This window comes from Aulostomus chinensis, chromosome 8, assembly GCF_037954235.1.
Source record: "Aulostomus chinensis isolate RoL2024-O1b breed Wild chromosome 8, RoL_Achi_v1.0, whole genome shotgun sequence".
Taxonomy (NCBI): domain Eukaryota; kingdom Metazoa; phylum Chordata; class Actinopteri; order Syngnathiformes; family Aulostomidae; genus Aulostomus; species Aulostomus chinensis.
The window spans coordinates 8,004,105-8,025,000 of NC_141327.1; the positions used below are offsets into that span (position 1 = coordinate 8,004,105).

Genomic DNA, 20,896 nt, shown 5'->3' on the forward strand with positions numbered 1-20,896 from the left:
GCAGAAGAGAGAGACGAGAGGCCTGTTTTTCTTTATGGGCTTTGTCCATGGTTAGATGCTGTAATAATACACAATGTTAATGTAACCGACAAGTAGATATCTCAGAGTCCTGACAGCAATTTACCATCAAGTCCAGTTTATTCATACTTGGACTGGAGTGCGCTTTATCAAATATTTCAGTTTCTGCAAAGAATCAAATGGCGTAGAAAATTAACTAGGGCCCAGCTCTCTTGCAACAGCAATATCCACGCGCTTTTCGTCTTTTCAACAAGCAAACAATTCTTCAAAACAGCACAAAAATACCGCTGGCCAGCAAAAACAACAAACCAAGAAAAAAAGTTCAAGAAAATTGTTTGTGTGCGTGTGAAGAATGTGAAGATGTGTTCGCGTTCTCCTGTCCTCCAGACTGACAAAGAGGCAATAGGGCAGCCAGCGAATCTCCTCCTCCTCTAGGGCCTCTGCAGAGCAATGTGGTCCTCACAGGCCAATGAAGGACAAAAAAAACCTCAAATAGTTCTGTGGGCGGCGAGTGTCTGTGCACACACCTGTGGCGATCTCCACATGACTCTATCTACTGAGCCTGTGATCTTACAAGGAGCCGCAAATCCATCAGCTTGGATACTATAATCAACAGGTCAAGTCAAGTCACCATTTATTTATAAAGCACATTTAAAAACCAAAGTGCTGTACAATTGTAAAAAAACTAAACAAAACAACAACACCACAAGGGATAATAGTCAATTTAAAACAAAAGTAGATTAAAAAGAGAGAATAAAAGAGAGTGTAAAGGAGGGAGAGGGGAGAGAGAGAGAGACAGAGAGAGAGAGAGGGAGAAAGAGAGGGAGAGAGCCAAGATTGCTTGCTTAGCCAGGGGCGAATGCCAAGGAGAAAAGATGAGTTTTTAGGAGTGTTTTAAAATGTTCCACAGACTGCACAGCTCTAATTTGGAGAGGTAGGCTGTTCCACAGCTTAGGAGCCACGACTGAGAAGGCTCGGTCTCCACGAGTGGAGAGTCTGGACCTGGGTACTGCAAGGAGCAGCTGGCTTGATGACCTAAGTGCCCTGGCAGTGGTGTGCAGCTGTAAGAGCGCTGATAAATAAGGTGGTGCTAGACCATTTATACATTTAAAAGCGATCAAGAGAATTTTAAACTGAATCCTGAAATTAATAGGCAGCCAGTGCAAAGATGCAAGGGCAGGAGTAATGTGTTTGTGTTTTGTCTTTCCAGTCAGCAAGTGGACAACCGCATTCTGAGCAACCTGCAAGCTGCACAGTGCTTTCTGGTCAAGGCCAACAAACAGTTAATTGCAGTAATCTAAACATGATGTCGTGAAGGTGTGAATTAATTTCTCAAAAACAGTTCTTGGGAGATACGCCTTTGCTTTTGCCAACAGCCTTAGTTGGAAGAAGCTTGTCTGGACAATGGAGGATATCTGCTTGTCAAACCTAAATTTACTCACTAAAATCACACCAAGGTTCCTTGCAAAAGGATGACAGTAAGAATTGAGGGAGCCAATGGCACTGTCACATCCATCAAGCAGATTTTGTTGACCAAATAAAATTATTTCTGTTTTGGTTTTGTTCAAAGGCAGAAAGTTAACTTCCATCCAAGTTCAAATATCTCTAAGGCAGTCAAGTAGAGCTTGGACAGAGGCTTGCCCATTTGTTTTTAGGGGTAAATAGATTTGCACATCATTAGCAAAACAATTAAAAGAAATGTTATACCTTCTAAATATGGATCCCAAAGGCAGCAGATACTGTATATTGAGAAAAAGAGGGGGCCCAAAACACAACCTTGGGGCACTCCATAACTTAGAGGGGAAGTGGCTGAGGAATGCTGGCCCAGCTGGCAGAGAAGCTCCGGTCTGAGAGGTAGGACTGAAACCACTTCAAAACAGTGCCCCTAATGCCCACACAGGTGTTCAAACGCGACAGAAGAATTTTATGATCCACGGTGTCCAAGGCAGCTGTCGGGTCTGACTGTGTGTTCACACCAAACGTGAATGCGCGTGGAGAAATTTGCGCCGTGAAATTTCGCCGTTTGCGCAAGTTGAAAATATTCAACTTTGGCGCAAAAATTCGTGTTACAACAGCCAATCAGCGTTGAGGATGTCCCGATGTCACGGCTGACTGTGTCACAAGATGGAAGACAATTTCATTGTGGCTGTGTGTAGGAACCCGGTGCTATATGACACTAAGTGTCAAAATTACAAGAAACGGTTGAATAAATTGGTGTCCATTCGTGAAATTCTGTCACTGATCGTAGCTAGTAGGTCGTCAAACTGGCCAGTCGTCATCCAAAAACAACACAGGAAGTGGCAGTTATCCACCGCAGCCCCTAGAGGAGCTCTATTCACAGAGCGGTGAAATTCACCGAGCTGAGCTCCCCTCTAGATGGTGTTGTTAACCTACATATGACGGCGTTTAGTTTTCTGATGTATTTTGGCCTTCCACAGCAGGTACAATGCAACAGTTATTTCAATATTCATGGTGAAATGGCTGAAAGAAACATTGCTGGAAATACAGTAGTTGCTACTCGGGCAAGTGAGCGAATTTGTGTATTTGCGCGAATGACACAAATGGACACTAAAATGAACCGCGTCAAATTTGCGCAATAACGAATTACGTGCTGAGGTCTGTGTTGTAGGAAGTCTTTATTCCAGTTTACCAATGTTAAATTAACCTGTAGTTCAGTGAGGCAGTTGAGCAGGGTGCTTATCTTGACAGTATTGAAGGCTGAGGAAAAATCCATAAATAAAATCCCAGAGCATGAGTGAGGGTGGTCCATGTTCTGAGTGACTGTATTCAGGAGTGTCAGGCAGGCATCTTCCACCCCTCGTCGTGCCTTATAGGCAAACTGGAATGGGTCCTGCTTGTCAGCAACTGAAGAAGTTAGCAGGCCACACACCACCCGCTCCAATGCATTTACACAGTACAGATGTGAGTGTGACTGGTCTGTAATCCTGTGGGACTTTTGCATGTGCGATTTTTGGTATGGGTATGATGGTGGATTCTTTCCATGAGTGAGGAACAAAACCAGAGTCCAGAAACAGTTGAAAAACTGTGGTCATGGTACCCCAGTTGAGTGGCACATTCCCCCAACACTCTGCCACCTTATCTGGGCCAGGTGATTTCCGGGGGTTTACTCGGGACAGGATGTTGACCACCTTGCTCTCTTCTATTTTGACTGGACTGTGTGGGGAGCTGGGACTGCTGGAATTCAAATCTCTCAGTGGTTGTTGTGGGTTATCAAATCTGCTGTAGAAAGTGTTTAGCTGCTCTGCAAATGAGGTGGGGACAGGACAGTTGATTTGGGCTGGCTTCTGCTTTTTGCCCATCATGGTGTTGAGACCTTGCCAAGCCTCCCTTGCATTCCCTGTTGTGAATTGCTGTTCCTCTTTGTTCTTGTATTGTATTCTGGCCTGCGCAGATTTTTGTCTGAATTCTTTTTCCAGCTTCTTTGCCCTCTGTCTGTCTCAGAAATGCCAGCTTCTTTTGTTCAGGCATATTTTCAGGTCTTTTGTCACCCAGGGCTTGTTTTTTGGGTATATTCTAACCTGTTTAGCACAGAAGGTCAAATAGGAGGAAATTGAGTCAGTTAGCTGGTGTAGATCAGAGATATTGCTCTTGAGAAACACATCCCAGTCAGTCAGTTCTATACAGCCCCTGAGCTCCTCAATAGAATTGTTGTTGTTTTGATGGTTTTTGTCTGTATTTTGTCTATTTTCAGTTTTTGTCTGTACTTCTGAAGTAGGAGGATGACATTGTGATCAGAACGACCAAGTGGTGGGTGGGCCCTGGAAACATATGCACTTGCTATGTTTCCATAGCAGATATCTAACATCTTGTCAAATCTGGTGGGGGATGTCACGTATTGTTCCAGATTTGGCAACACGGTGGTGATGTCACACTTGTTGAAATCTCTGAGCAGGAACACGATTGTTCATCGGTTCGGGTGACAGCGTTGTGATAAAAGTCTGCAATGCGGTCTGCCACCAGGTTGAAGTCAGGTCCAGGAATATATGCCAATATTATTGTTATTTGTGTAAATTCTCGGGCCGATAATGGGGTCTGAAGGACACAGTTAGGAGCTCATAGTGTCTGCAGCTGTGACTCTCTTTCACTGTGTAGTTGATGGCCCAGCTGTTGTTGACAGCCAGGCAGAGACCGCCACCGACTGACTTCCGTGTTCTCACTGTGTCCCCTGTCCCCTAGTTTGCCTATAGTCCGAGTCATACTGAATGAGTGCGGAGAGTTCAGTCATTTTATTGTTCAGTGACTGGACATTATCCAGCGTGATGGCAGGTAGTGGCAGCCTGCTACCCCTCCTTCGTAGCCGGTTTCTGATCCCTCCTCTGGATCCTGTTTTCCTCCGGATCCGTTTGTTGTAATATCCCCGCAGTAAGTGGTGTGGGATCTCAGCAAGGAGGGAAGTAGATCTTAGGTCCACATTAACGCTGGCCGGCTTGAGCTCCATCAGTTCCCAGCGTGTGTACACACGCCGTCTGAGGTGAGTTGGGTCTAGATTTCCCTGTCTCTCCCAACATCCAAATGCAGGGTTTATGAGGAAAATCAGGATTTCCCAGATTGCTAGATTAAGAGTCCACATTCTTATCTTGCTCTGTGTTGTTCCATACTCACAAGAAAAGTGCACAGATAACGACAAAAGACACATAAACGAGCTGCACGTCAGGAGTTGCTCAAGCCGAGGTGTGAGAGGTGAGTCGAAGGCACGCACGCCCAGGACCGCCACCCCCGGACAAAACAATCATACTCTCATCTTCTTCCATACAGGGGCTGAGAACTCCATTGATGCTGATATGGTCCAGAGCACCTCAGACTTAGTGAAACTGCCAGCGAGCGATCCACCGCACAACAGCAGGGCCCGTGACCAACCCCAGCCCAACCACCACGCCGGAAAGAGGACCCCCCCCCCCCTCCAAAGAGCCCTGGCCAGGCCCCCAGGCCTGCAATGGTGCAGTTAGCAAAGGAGGCAGCACTGGACCCACTCCCTGCCCCAGCTACCCCCCCATCCCAACATGGTGCAGGGTGCGTGTTGTGCATGGGAATGTAGATGTGATGATGTGGATGAATAGAATGTAGTTAAAATTGGCGGAGGCACCCAGGGCATAGGAGCCCCGCCGGTTGCAGACGGCAGAGTTTCCTGGTACATCCTCATGCACTCCCCCAAGCCTTAAATGTCTACGATGTGATTAAAATTGGGGGGTCCAGCCCCTCAAGGCCTAGTGATACATAAGATGTGATGTGATGGGACAGAGAGGCAATGAGAAGGGCTGAGGAATGGGCCAGAGCTGCAGGGGGCCAACTTCCAGACTGGCCCCGCTGATCACCCCGTCACCACTGCAACCAGCCGACAGGGAGTCTAGCCTCCCTGGTACACGGGTCAGATGGGAGCACCAAGGGGCACTGTCCGGAGATCCGGGCGGAGGGCCCACCACCGTGCAGCCCCATTGGCCTGGTTGGATGCACAGCGCAGTGGCTGAAGGTTCCTGAAATCCACACCGCCACCCGGTGTCTGGGAGGGGGAGCCAGTAGGTGGTAATCGACAAATATAATCAAATACACAGCTACAATAAAAAATTTAAGCTGCAAGCAGCGTTGTTAGGGCCTGAGCCCCTGCCCCTGCGTTATGCGCATAATGCGCATATTGCGCGCGCTCATTGACAGCAAGAACAGTCTAGTACCAGGTTTTGAATGGATGTGTATGTGAAAACCGGCTCCGGGCCGTCTGGCCGAGTTGCCTCATGGGTTTGGGGGGGGCTGGGACACTGTTTAGTGTGTGTTTTTAGTGCTGCTAATGTGTTGCTCTGCCGAGCAAACATAATAGGGTCTTTGCCTGAAGTACCTTCAGGCTCACGCCGTAAAAATACATCTTGTCGAACTCTAGTGAGTGATATTGCTATCTCCATTTTAACTGTGAGGTTTCCTCCCTCTTCTGCAGATAAACTATTATCTATCTTCAACTCCTCAAGCTCAGCAATTTTAGATTCTATTGCCCGTCTTAGGCTCAGAAGCCCCAAAATCAAATCACAACCATGGATAACACTACCTGCTCTCTTGGACACAAGCCTGTCTGAGAGCTAAGCAAAAGTGGAGAAAGTACCACCTCACTGATTCTTTTCAGATTTTTAAAAACTCACTAGCATCTTTCCAAACAGCAGCTGAAGCAGCTTGAGTTATGCACTTTCCAATATTATTATTAAACATGTTCATTGTCCCAAAATCCTTTTAACACTTTAAACTCAATCATTAATCCACAAGCCCCTCACAGATTGAGGCTTCCACCAACATTTGCATGACGTTTGTGAAATTTTCTATTGACAAATTCAACTTCTCCCAATGATACTGTCCCCTCCCTAATAATGAAAGACACCTTTGACATCTTTGGCCCAAGTATTCAAGTCATCCTCAGCTCCTGCCTCCCCACAGGTTTTGTTCCAGCAAGTTTTAAGCACGTAAATCACACACCAGAAACCTGGTGTTATCTTTGACTCAGACTCTTGCTCGGACAAACAAATGGCTGCAGTCGTCAAGAGCAGCTTGTACCAGCTACGAACTCTAAGATGAAATGTCATTTATCACTTTACAATCTGGAAAAAGTAATCCACGCTTTCATTACATCAAGGCTAGATAACTGTAACTCTCCTTATCTAGGACTCCCTCATTGACTCCTCTCCCGCCTTCAGCTGGTCCTGTCTGGTGTGATGCACTCTTTGGAAATTGGCGTGCTGGGTAAAAGGTCAATCCTGCACAAATAGTGTCATATACTACTCTTTTTTTTTCGGGCCTGAGCCCGGAGGTACTCCGGGGCGAAGACCCTATTATGTTTGCGCGACACACTCACCACTTTAAAAGTTAATCTGACCCCCTAAACATGCTCGAAAACTCAACAAATTTGGTATACACATCGGGTGCGGCAAAAAATTAGATAATTAAACAAAAAAGCAGCACTTTACTCAATAGTGCCACCTAGATAAACAAAAAACCATGCCACGGCCTGTAGGAATGTTCTACTGACATGGGACCAACACTGTTTTATTTGTCACAAATCATACACAGACACCCCTGACCTAAATCTAACAGGACGTCCACAACTTGGACATGAATGTCCAATTTTGGACAATTTTGCGCCCCAAACAAATGCTATCTCCTCCTAGGGCGTTCATGGTATCGCTTCCAAAACTTAATACATGACTCTCCAAAGTCTGCTGATTAAAAGTTGTTAAAAGTTTTTATATAGCGTAAACAGTTTGGATTTTATAAGCCCTCAAAGTGGGGGAGACACTTTTTACACTTTTCACCTTACAATGGAAACCAATGGGGCACCTGTCTGCTCTCATGGTACATACTCTCAAACACTCACTTCTCACATGTAAACTAAAACTCCCACAGCTTCAAAACACACACCACTGTATTCCTGACAAAAATCCCTACAAAAATATGGTATGATGCTCCACTTTTGCTGTACATATGCAGAGCTATTTGATTTTGACACACTAAAAATGTCAAAATCCTCCTCTGCTCTTCACTCTGACACAGACAGCGGGGGAGGGGTTCTTAAAGGGCCAGCTCTCAGCTCTACTCTCACTCTCTGCATCAGACTCACTATGTGTTCACACCGGACGCGAATTTGCACATTCGCGCGGACAGTTTCCATTCAAAGTCTATGCGAATGCGCGAGTGACACGATTTTCAGTCTGGCGGCGCGAATGCCGAATATTTCGCGCATTCGCATCATTTGCAAGTTGAAAATATTGAACTTTGCCGAAAAATTCGCGTCAAGACAGCCAATCAGCTTTGAGGATGTCCCGACGTCACGGCTGACTGACTGACTGACTGTGACTGACAAGATGGTGGACAAGTTGATTGTGGCTATGTGTGGAAACCCGGTGCTATATGACACTACGTGTCAAAATTACAAGAACCGTTTGAATAAATTGGTTTTCCATTCGTAAAATTCTGTCACCAATCCTAGCTTTTAGGTCGTTAAACTGGCCAGTCATCATCTGAAAATACCGCTTGAAGTGGCAGTTATCAAGACAGAGCCCCTGGAGAAGCACGGTTCACCAAGCGGGGAAATTCACCGAGCTGAGCTCACCTCTAGATGGTGTTGATAACCCAGATACGACGGCATTTAGTTTTCCGACGTATGTCTGCCTTTCACGGCAGGTATAACACAACAGTTCTGTGATTATTCATGGTGAAATGGTGGGAGCAACCGCGAAATACTCGCTACTTGGGCAGGTGAGCGAATTTGCGTATTCACACGAATGACACAAATGGACACTAAAATGATCCGGCGTCAAATTTGCACGAATGACGCGACGCGAAATTTGCTTTCGCGTCTGGTGTGAACATGCACTCAGGCTTCTATCTCCTACACTACAAGGCCCAGGGATTTGCCAATTACACCGTTGGATTCAGGCCGACGTTTGGCGGGTGCGCAGAGGCTCAGGCCCTAACAACGCTGCTTGTTTTTTTGTTTTTTTTTTAAACCTGTCCTGTTCAGCAGCTGGGGCAAGCAGTATAGATGTTCCTGGTGCTTTGTTGTACTGAAGCAGTTTTACTCTGCAAAGGAGGAATCTGATAAACTCCCCCTATCGCCATTTGTGTTTAACTTTATTTGGAATGGTATTGGTTCATTGATAAAGCTACCGGACTGAGGCTCAGGAGTGGATAGGAAGAGAGAACAGGGGCAGAATTAGGAAGACAGGAGGGGGGGGGGGGACACAAAAACATTGGTTGCAGAATTTCCAGTGCAAATTTACCATTTGGTTTAATATAATTTTAAAATAAATGTCTGAGTGTGTGATTATGTATCAGTTGTGCACTGCCTGTGTATATGTGCTTGTGTATGTGCGTGAATGTGTATGCTACGATTTGTCTTTGGATGCTGTGGGTAGCTGACTGTAGCTGATGTGGGGGACCAGAACAACATTCTCCCAGTCCAGGATAGCAGGCAGGTCAGGACAAAGCCACCAGGGCACCCAGAAATCCCCAGAACACAGGGAGCCCCAGGCCAAGGAAACAGCCACAGGCCCATATACTACTCTGAATAAAAATGTCATTTATATAGTGCCTTTCAGAGAACCCTGGTCAAATATTTTGAGGATATGAACGTATAATAATAAAAAAAAGCATACCACCCAAGCCTATTTTTAGCAACCTTATTTACATTGGCTGCCTGATGATAGGATTTAGACTTTGTGTTGACCTTTCATTGCTGATATGTACCTAAACATATTGCAAAACTTGAAGTAGGACATCCAGTTGTACTGTGGAGTTGTACTATGTGGTTCATGTTGAGAAAGATGTGAATTAATGCTTTGGGGTATTTCTTTTCTTTTTTTTTTTTTTTTTAGTATTTTTAACATTTGTGTTTTTCCATGTTTGTACAATTTGTAGTACAAATAGAAAATATCTTCCACTACCAGGCAAAATTGGTATTAATACACAACATGAATTGATTTTGAGTCAAATTGAGAATCAAATCAAATATAGACCTTGTGAATTACAGTTGAATCAATTTAGAGAAAATCAGTTTTGCTTCCCTCTTCAAAAGTTAAAAAATTCTTCTGTGACTGTTGGAAAGGCATTACCAGTGCTTATGAGTGTGTTGGTGGTGGTAGAAAAATATTAAGCTTATGAAAACACATCAGTTGTGTGTCTAAAATGTGCATAACTATATTCAAGAAGAGAAGCCTAAAAACCCCGAGAGAAACCACACAGGCACAGGGAGAACATGCAAACTCCACACAGAAAAATCCCAAACCTGAGCCGGGACTCTAACCTGGAACCTTCTTACTGTGAGGTGTCAGTGCTAATCACTGCAGCACTGTGCCACCCATTCAAAGAATGCTGAAGTGAAACTCTAATATGCGAACATCCATGTTGTAAATAATGTTACATAATTTAGATGAATGAATGAATTTTTACTTTGTCCATGTGTTCATATACAAAGACAAAAGTATATGTAATAAAGTATTTCTACATGTTTGCAAAAAGGGGCAGGAAGAAGTAAACACTTTTTGTATTCCTACCCCTTGTTGTTATTTTAATGAGTCATACAAATATATTCTGTTAGCATCAACAGAAAAATATTATATGCATGACAATACATTTCATGAATATGAATACATTATACACATATACACATACATACACCCTTATACAACCTTTACACACATACATACCATACCTACATACTTCATAAGTATAAGTACAATATCTTTATCTAATCTATTTTATATCTATATCTTACATCAATACTGAATAAAGCAAATGCTAATCATTTTTTAAAATAGTCAGTCACTCATTCACTCATAGTTAACACGCTTACTTATTTGTAAATTGTTTTTGTACCTCTCTCTAAACAGATTTATGTTTGTACTTTGTTTTATCTCGTCGTCCAAATTGTTCCATAAAGTCATCCCACCTCAACATGCAGAAGCTTTTCATTGTTTTTCAAACCTTTTCTTTTTTAAAATTTAGCCTTTTCCCTTAGATTATAACCTCCCTCCCTTTCTGTAAACATTTCCCAGATATTTCTGACAGTGCTGTTTTGAAAATGGCCAAATCTATAAATTCAACAGTCTTGATTTTACAAACAGTGGGTTTGTGAGAACTCTGCATCCGGCCTTGTTTATTGTTGTTATTGCTCTTTTCCGTCTTATGCATATGGGCTGTAGAATGCTTTAGATGTTTCCCCAGACCTCCACAAAGTAGATAGATATGTTAAAAATATTAACATTATAGAGTGTGTAATGATTTCTGATCCAGAATGTGTCTTTTTTTTCCCAAAACTGCAGTGCATTTTGCCAGTTTTAATCATATGTGGCTTATGTAAGACTTTCAGTTTATTTTGTAGTCCAAGATTGCGCCATGAAATTTTATTTCATCGACTTTTATTAAATTTCCATATTATGTATTATCTCTGTGTAGGTTCTCATTCATCCAGTTCATCGTAGATCGAAGCGAAGTAAAATCTGGTCAACTGGACGTAAGTTTATCTTGAAGACGTTTCACCTCTCATCCGAGAGGCTTCTTCAGTTCTAGTGAAGAGTGTGGAAACTCTGGAGGGTCGTTTCCACCACAATAGCACTGACCACTCCCACATAGGTTTATAAGCTGGAGTTTCCACACTCTTCACTAGAACTGAAGAAGCCTCTCGGATGAGAGGTGAAACGTCTTCAAGATAAACTTACGTCCAGTTGACCAGATTTTACTTCGCTTCGATCTATTATGTATTATCAATTCAATTTTGCATTCAGGTTTGTTTCATCCAAACAGCATGTTATTTGTTTTGCTTAGGCTTAATGATGATTTATCTCTGTCAAACCATAGTTTTAGCTTGTTTATTTCTGTTGTTATCATCGATAAAACCTGCCGCAAATTCTCCCCCGAACATGTTATGTTCTCTCATTTGCACAAACTGCTGCCTGTCTCCTAGATAACTTGTCAGCCAGTTCAGCCCAACCCTCTTTATACCATACCTTTCCAGTAATTTATTCAAATGGTATGATCAATGTTGTCAAAAGCTTTATCTTTAGGTCTATGAATAGTCCAATGGCTATTTTTTATTGTTAATACAGGTTGTAATTTCTTCTATTAATTTTGTTAGTGCTAGATATGTTTATCTGTCTGTTCTGAATCCATATTGACCATCTGTAAACAGATTATGTTTTCAAGGAATTTGTCTAATCTGGCTGTGCAAGTTTTTCAAGTATTTTGGAGAATTGCGGGAGTAATGACACAAGCCTGTAGTTTTTGAAATGGTGTCTATCTCTGGTTTTAAACAGGGACATCACTTTGTTATTTTTTATGTTTGGAAATGTACCTGATTGAAAAGATAAGTTGCAGATGTGGGTGAGGGGTTTTGCAATCTCTTCAATAACATTCTTTACTGTTTTCATGTCAGTGCCATTCCAGTCTGTAGAGGTTTTGTCTTTACATTTTCTTACTCATCTTCATCAGTCGCTTCTAAAAAATATTTACTTGATTCTGTCCTCCACACTGAGTTACCTCAGGTTTCTTAATTTGTGATGCTAGTTCTAGTCCCACATTTACAAAGAAATTCTTGAAACCATTCACCACATCCTCCATGCTACTTATGGTCTTGTCAATTTCCATGTCATACTTGGTGTAGTTTATATTTTTAGATCTACTTCTCACAATGCCATTTAGTACAGCTTATATATCTTTCGTCTTATTTTTATTTTTCTCCAATAATTTGTTATAATATTATGTCTTACATACCCTCATAATATTTGCAAATTTATTTTAATATTTTTTGAACTTTTCTTCTACCTCTATATTTTGAGTCTTTATAAATTGTCTCTATATTACATTTTTCTTTTTGCAGGCATTCTGCAGCCCCTTAGTGACCCACAGACTATTTGTATGTTCATATAAATTACTCTATTGCTTTATCAGACACAATAGTAATTTATCAATTGTGGGTGAAAAATATTTAACAATTTAAGTTAAAAATGATAACATAACACGATAGTACATTTATATTGTTAAATATTTTAGGTTCTACACTTTAACTTGCCATCTGTTATCCTTATAAATCATCACATAATTTGGCTGGTAATTAGTATTATGCCTCCATGACATAAAATGTCCCAACAATGTAATTATTGTAACTGCCAAGCTGCCCGACCCTGGCAAAATACAGTTTACACTTGGACCATACTATGATGAGTTTAATTTGAGAATTCAGAAATATTTTGCATTCAGATTTATTTTGATTAGAAACATAAAAAAGACATACTCACCCAATGAAGTAAGTGATAATTAGGAGTTGAACAACACGGTTGATGATGCCAATTGTCCAGCTCTTCACCACCACTGACTTGGTGGTTTCATATGTAAAGAAATCAGTTATGCAAGACCACATGGTAGTGAATGCTAGTAATACTTGTTTTTAATCTCTTTAGTTAATAGGCAGTCTGTAACCTTAAGCTTTGATGCTCATGTATCTTAAAAATTGGTCAACACGTAAGCAGCTCCCTCTCTCTTTCTCTCTGTCTGTCTGTCTGTTGCTACCTCTCTCTGTTGCCTATTTTTCCCCTCTGATTCCCCCTCCATTATCTAAATGTCTCCTCCTCTCAGCCTCGGCTTACCCAATCCGACATTGACTCAAGATAGACACAACCAAATGGGTCACAGTTCTAACCAGACAACAAGGAGAAAATTTTATGACACATCCTTAAGCTATGCACTGTATCATGATTCATTTTCACCTTCAGACACCATGAGTACCATTTGCACATGGTAAAACCAAAACCCTTTTGCTTTCAATTTTGTTAAATATGTCAATATTATCCAAAAATCCGGTCAATCAAAACTTGAGAGCACATCTTCTCTCATACAACTAGGTTAGCATATCATAGCATAGCTTTGCACAATAAAGATGTAATGGTTCTAACTGTGTTCTTACATTATATGAGATATTCTCATATTATATGAGAGTGACCACATTATATGATCTCATTTTCTATAAAAGGCTACCATCAGCTGCAAGTATCAGTCCCAACATCAGAATACACACCACAAGCCATATCCAGAAGATAACATTTCACACTAATCAAATGATAACTGCCTTCAGGCTAATGCAATCTCTGAATACTTCCATTACAGTGCTTATGATCGGTAGATAATGGACTTCCATTGGATAGGAACCAGGAAGTGGTTAAGTATAATTTGTTCTGTCTGTCATTCCATCTTTGAGAACAGGATTGGACAAATAATGATGTAATTAAAGGGGTTGTAAAATGTGGTCATAGAGGAAGAGAAATATGCTGAGAGGAAGTAGGAACAGAGAACATAAGGAAATTTGAGAATGCATGGAGGAGGTATGAGCCTTGGAGTAGCAAAACAGATAAAAAGGATGTATACAGACAAATCACGTGCAAATGCTGAGCAGAGAAGACACTAAGGCAGGCATAAAGTTTTTCTAAAATTTTCAGTTAGTAAAATGATGTAATAGTGTCACTAAAAGATGATAGGGGATGCAGCTCCTAGCATTACAAGATCCATTGAGGCTGTGGTCAAACACACCAGACAGGACTCCACGTGTAGGCTGTGCAAAGATGCCCATGAGACAGTTCAGCACATACAAACTAACTGTGTCATGCAGACAGGGAGAGTATATATGGAGCGCAAAAAACAATTGCCTGACATAGTGGTACAGGAACATCTGCACTGAATATGGGCTTGAAGTCCAAGGTCAGAATGGATGACCCCTTCAAATGTGGTGGAGAAAAAAATACACCTCAGATCTTGTGAGATTTCCAGATTCAGACAAACAAAATGGTAATGGCTAACCAACTGGACATTGTGTTGATGAACAAAGGTAGAAGGTAGTGGTGATACACTCTCAGAGAAAATAGTATCCAATTGTACCTTTAAGGGTCCAAAGGCTTGTCACTAGGGTGGTACCCTCAAAGGTACTGCTATTGTACCCACAACTGTGGGTACTTACTTGTACCCTTATTGTTTGTATCTTATAAAGACCAGCATTGTACCTTTGGTGACAGTCTTGTACCCACGTAGAAATGTTAAAAAGAGAGAAAAGGAGCCTTTTCAAAGGGTACTAAATTGACACTTGAAGGATACCCATGGAGTATCCACCCCCCCACCCATTCAGACCCTACCACACACACACCTCACCACACACCTCAGTGTTTTGGCAATATCCACAAAGTTTCCAGAGTTGTTGGCCACTGTTTTAAAATATAGATGTTTTCCTTCAAATCTCATGCACCATAATGAACGCAGAGGCCCATACATTTCCACCAGTCTTACATAATGGATCAAATAATGACACTTGGGAGTAAGAACATCACCAAATACATCTTTCATTTCGGTCAGAAACTCTTGAACTAATAAATATAACATTAAAAGATTATCTCTTCTGACCTTTGGTGCCATGACAATCTCCGAAAACTCACAGCAAAACTAAAACATGCCTATATTTACAATTGGCTGGGACAAAGTGCACCATTAGGAAAGGCAACAACCTAAAAAGGCACCATTTCTGAGAGGCAGTTCCAGTAACACCAATTTTCTGTAGTCCCTCTGGTAACAGCACTGGTTTGTTAGCTTCGTCATTTTGACCAATGCATATTTTTTGCAGTTCCTCATTTATCTCTTTTATCACTATATGCTTTTCTGTTTGAGCTTTGCAAATGACTAATTTCATAATAAGTGGAATTACACCCTCCAACAGATCATGCATTATGTCAGGTGGTAAAGCTTTTCTTACAGCAAAATAATGTTATTTGTCAAAAGGAGAGGAACTATAAATACCATAAATTGTTTTATCATCAGGATTCTGTTGAATGTGTACAAGATGGTACTGATGAACCTCAGATATTCTTACAACAAAGCTGTCTTCCTTGAACGAGTGTTTACTTTCATCATAAATAGCCATACAATAGCGACAAATCCTTCGAGTTAAATGACATTTTAAATCCACCGATCATATGAGCTGACAAATTATCACTAGATAAAGTTGCAAGAGCAGCCCAAATTGTTCGTTCAGTGTCATCAATTTTTATTGTAAAGCCTACAATACCAAGTTTTTAAGATCATCCAGCAGAGATTTTAAGATGACATTCAAGCTACACTGTTTAACAAATGAGTATTGGGTACCAACAGTGCTAGAAGAATATGCCTCTGCTGAGATCTAGGCCTTTTGTCCAAATACACATAGCTTATTGTGAGAAGGTGAGCACCCCCCCCCCCTCCTCACAGTATCCTTGTCTGGATACCATTATGTGATGTGGCTCACGAAGGAGAAGAGGGACGGTGCCTAGACATTTTGACATACACACGCATACATGTGTTCCCAAACACACACACACTCACACACACGGTCCTTTAAGTGACTTGATGATTGTATGTATAATTTTAATGTGTTTTGTTGCTGACATGCTTGGTGACACAGGTGACGTGAGCTGTGCGCCAGCGTCAAGAACGCAGTGTGCCGCAGCTCTCACTCGCCTCACCCACAACTCACCTACCACAGTTTCCACTCCTGTGTATCATCCCAGCATGGAGTGAGGTACCCACTACGCATCCCACTCTTCATCTGCTCACTGCTGACGACTCTGGTCCTACAGACACACACATTAGTTCGCCTGGATTCACCAGTATCGACAACACGTCAGGTCCGGCTCCACTGCTCCTCAGCGGAGGCGCGCTCTGCTGCAGAGGCAGTCTTTGTGGAGTGCGGGGCAAGGGTGTGTTCCATTGTGCTTAGGGGTGTTTGTATTTTGCACCTTCTGTGGGGCTGGGACACTGTTTAGTGTGTGTTTTTAGTGCTGCTAATGTGTTGCTTTGCCGAGCAAACATTATAGGGTCTTTGCCTGAAGTACCTTCAGGCTCAGGCCGTAAAAATACATCTTGTCGAACTCTAGTGAGTGATATTGCTATCTCAATTTTAACTGTGAGGTTTCCTCCCTCTTCTGCAGATGAACTATTATCTATCTTCAACTCCTCAAGCTCAGCAATTTTAGATTCTATTGCCCCTCTTAGGCTCAGAAGCAGAGTTTCTCGCGCTCAAGTGGGCTGTCTGTGACAAGTTCAGCCACTGGCTGAGGGGTCAGCCATTTACCATATGGACTGACAACAATCCCTTAACGCACATCCTCACTAAGCCGAAGCTCGATGCCTGTGAGCAGAGATGGGTGTCAAAGCTAGCCCCATTAGACTTTGAAATCAAGTACATACCTGGACCTAAAAATGTAGTGGCAGACGCCCTCAGTCGGGAGCCATTTGTGCAGCCAAGTGTGTTTCATCGCCTCATGAAAGTCCCTTACGGTGCACTCTTGGAGGAAGCAAGTGCCTTGCATCCTGACTGTGTGCAGGACGCTTTCCGTCTGTCGTGTGATCCAGTGTGCCGGCTGCAGTTGCTCAAGCCCCTCTCTGTGGCCTCTGAAAACACGGTCATGGTGCCCTGTGGTCAGTCTATCTCTGCTGTCTTTGAACAGTCTTTGGATCGAGAGTGTCCACCTCCTCATGCCTACCTCTTGCCTCAGCTCACCCAGTTCCTTCAACCGCCAGAGCTGGCTGATTTCCACTCTCTTCCGAGAGATGAGCTGATTGCTAAGCAGCATGATGATCCCTGCTTGGGTCGTGTGCTTCATTATGTGGGTCGACAGCGGAGGCCATCGAGACGAGAACGTCCACATGAATCTGTCGATGCTCTGCGGCTCCTCAGACACTGGGACAGACTCCTTGTCAAGTCTTGTGTGCTGTATCGCACTTCCAAGGATGCTGTGACAAAGGCAAGAACTTACCAGTACGTTGTACCCTCTGCTGTTCAGGAGAAAGTGCTCAAAGGAGTCCATGACGAGGCAGGTCATCAGGGGCAGAGAAGGACGCTCTACTTGGCCAGACAGCGGTTCTATTGGCAGGGGATGGAAGGGGATGTCAAGGACTATGTGCGGCGCTGCCGTCGGTGTGTGTTCAGCAAGTCCCCTGAACCTGAGGCCAGAGCGCCACTCAAGAGTGTCAAGTCCTCCAGACCTCTTGAGTTGGTTTGCATTGATTTCTGGTCGGCTGAGGATTCCTCCAACAAGTCCCTCGACGTGCTTGTGGTGACGGATCATTTCATGAAGCTTGCCCAAGCCTATCTCTGTCCCAACCAGTCAGCTAAGGCTGTTGCTCAGCAGCTCTGGAACAACTTCTTTTGTGTATACGGCTTTCCTGAGCGTGTACATTCTGATCAGGGGGCGAAATTCGAGAGCAATCTGATCGCTGAGATGCTCCAGGTTGCTGGTGTGGAGAAATCTCACACAACTCCTTACCACCCCATGGGCAACGGAGTGGTTGAAAGGTTCAATTGCACCCTTGGAAATATGATCAGAGCCCTTCCACCTAAGGCCAAGCAACGGTGGCCCCAGCTGTTGAGATCTCTCACCTTCTCATATAATGCCACTGTACACGAAACTACAGGCTTTGCCCCATTTCAACTCATGTTTGGCAGGACCCCCAGATTGCCTGTGGACATGATATTTGAGTCTGTGCTGTTGGATGATCAGGTGGTGGACTACGATGCCTATGTCCAGTGTCTCAGGCGTGACTTGGCGGCTGCTATCAGGATCGCACAGTTGTCGACCACTAAACAGCAGGAGAGACAGACGGACCTTTACAACCGCAAGCTGAGAGGTGCACCAGTGGATGTTGGAGACAGGGTCCTGTTGGCTAACAAAGGAGAGAGAGGCAGGAGGAAACTTGCTGATCGCTGGGAGAACCACCTCTACACTGTTGTGGAGAAACAGGAGAGCACTCATACCTTCAGACTCAGGAACTGTGCTACGGACCAGGAGAAAGTAGTACACAGGAATCTCATCATGCCTGTGAATTTTCTACCTGTCCCAACTGAGACTGAGGACTCTGGTTCTTCTGTTGGTGACCTGACCGATGTGGATGAAATAGCGCTGGATGTGGACATTGAGGGCCCGTCGATGCCTCCTGACAGTGGACGTGAGGACAGGACTGTGGCATGGGTCTCCCAGCTCCCAGTTTCCACTGAAGATCACGTGACTGATGTGGCTGATGTAGCTGCTATGACTGACGTAGTTGACACTATAGGTGTACCTGACCAGTCCGGTCTGTGTGACCTGGCTGACCCCCCTTCAACTATTGCCACACCTCCAGTTGATACGCCGCCTTCTTATGCTGGTTCTATTGTCACAGCAGGGGCAGTGCGTAATCTTTTCAGTGACAGGACACTTGGGGTGAGAACGAGGTGTGGTAGGGCCGTTAGGCCTGTGGTTAGGCTCATTCAAAATATGCACCAGAAAGTTCTTGCTGGTCGTTGATGGGTGTGTTGTGCAATGTTTTTGAACATATGTGAATGTATTTTCATTTTATGTATTTTAAGGGGGATCTGTTTCTGTTTGTTGTTGTTTTTTTCTATCAGAACATCGACATCTGTGTGTGACTAATGGTCAGGTGTTTGTTTGGGTGATGTCTGTTAGTACTGCTTACTAATTTGATTTGTGAGTGACTTAACATGTATATGGGCATGTTTTCCTATGGGTGTTGAAAGGCTTTGCTACCCCTTTCACATTCTAATTCTTCAGGAATAGTCTTGCGACTGGAGTACTCAGTGTCAGTGATCTTCGCAGTACTGTACATTTTGCATTTTGAAAATGAGAAGAAAATTGATTTCCTCTTTGAGTGGCTTTGTTGGTACCTGGTATGTTTTTTTTTTGTTTCATTTTGTCTCACAATCCAGTCTCATTTTTCTTTTGTGTAATTTTTTGGGTTAAGCTTGTAGGGGGAAGTTGAGATCAGTGGGGGGGGTGTAACAGAGGTAAATATGATCTCACTTGCTGTCAGTTTATTTCATTTATTATCGCACACTTAATTGTATTTATCTAATTTATTTTGTTGTTTTCATCATTCTCAATTAAGTACTGTGTTTTCTTATTTTTCTGGTTGTTCCTGAACGCCACATGCCTTGCAGACTTCACGGGTGCAACCCGCGTATTTTCACAGTCTGCTACATTTTTACTGACGGTAGGTCGCGCTACGCTAAGTTCATTAAAATTAGCCGTTACCAATGTGGCTATCAGGTGGCTGTTTAGGTGATAACAGATATATTTTGTTTTCTTGTCTTCTCTGTATAGGCTAATGTGTGTGTTAAGAGGCCGCTGCACCGTGGAGACATATTTGTTTGCTGTTTCGCCAGGTACATGTACTTTTATGTATTGACAGTCTGCTACTTTTCTGCTGACGGCTAATGTGTGTGTTAAGAGGCTGCTGCACTGTGGAGACATTTGTTTGCTGTTTCGCCAGGTATATGTACTTTTATGTATTGACAGTCTGCTACTTTTCTACTGACGGCTAATGTGTGTGTTAAGAGGCCGCTGCACTGTGGAGACATATTTGTTTGCTGTTTCGCCAGAATAAACGGACGTGGTCCAAGAGAAATACTTCGTGTCACCTCATTAACACAACGCACAGAGAGTACTACCTGTCACACTGGCACGCGGTCAGACAGAAGAATCTGCAAAATAACACGAAGATCAAAAATACACACTTGCACGCAGAAGCGATCACGTAAGCACCTCCTTGTAACACATAAAACTGGAGAAGATGGTTAGATCGTTGGACTTATTGCCCCAACGCCAGGGACGACGCATCTGCGTATGCTGATTCCAGGATAGGGGAAGACGATCTCCAGAGCTCTGTATTCTTTCCTGTTAATCTGAATAAATTCTACTGAACCAACTAGAAGGTGTCCTCTCCAGATTTTGAACAGCACAATATATACTCTGTGGGTCCTTCTGATTGATTAATGATGACTTGTTGAAAAATTCCTACAGTGTGTTAGATGTTAAGAGTTAAGTTTAGCACTAAGGGTAAGGTTAAGGTGTTTAGACCGATGTGATAACCTTTAGTTATAATTGCCTGTAGGTGTAGGGTATTGAATTTATTTTTTTAGTATATCAGATAGACTGAGAAGAAATACTCTCAGCTGGATAAAGAAGGTTTGGCTGTGATCTTTGGAATTAAAAGGTTCCAAAAATACCGCTATGGCAGGAACTTTACAATTGTGATTAACCACAAGCCCCTGATTTCCTTGTTCAATGAAACTAAACCTGTTTCTCAGATGGTGTCTCCATGTGTTCAGCGATGGTCTGTATAGCTCCGAGCTTATGAGTATCAAGTTGTATACAGGCCTGGAAAGCTGCATATAAATGCCGATGCCCTCAGTAGACTTCCCCTGCCAGAAGCATTCCCTGCTGAGGAAGAGGAGGATCTGGTGATGATGCTTGATGAAATGGATGATGCACCAGTGACCACAGAACAAGTAAGACAGCGGACAGCTAAAGATGTGACATTGTCAAGT

The 20,896-nt window shown here is 43.0% G+C and overlaps 1 protein-coding gene across 1 annotated transcript in view; it reads right to left on the reverse strand.

Moving 5' to 3' along the window:
• The window catches only part of LOC147256981 (P2X purinoceptor 3-like), a 75,143-nt gene extending 62,101 nt beyond the window's left edge, over positions 1-13,042 (reverse strand). The window contains exon 1 of the mRNA XM_086210059.1: positions 12,801-13,042. Within this exon, the coding sequence (XP_086066185.1) occupies positions 12,801-12,922 (122 nt within the window). The 5' untranslated portion in view covers positions 12,923-13,042. The remainder of the gene's footprint in view (positions 1-12,800) is intronic.
• Between the last annotated feature and the right edge of the window lie 7,854 nt (positions 13,043-20,896).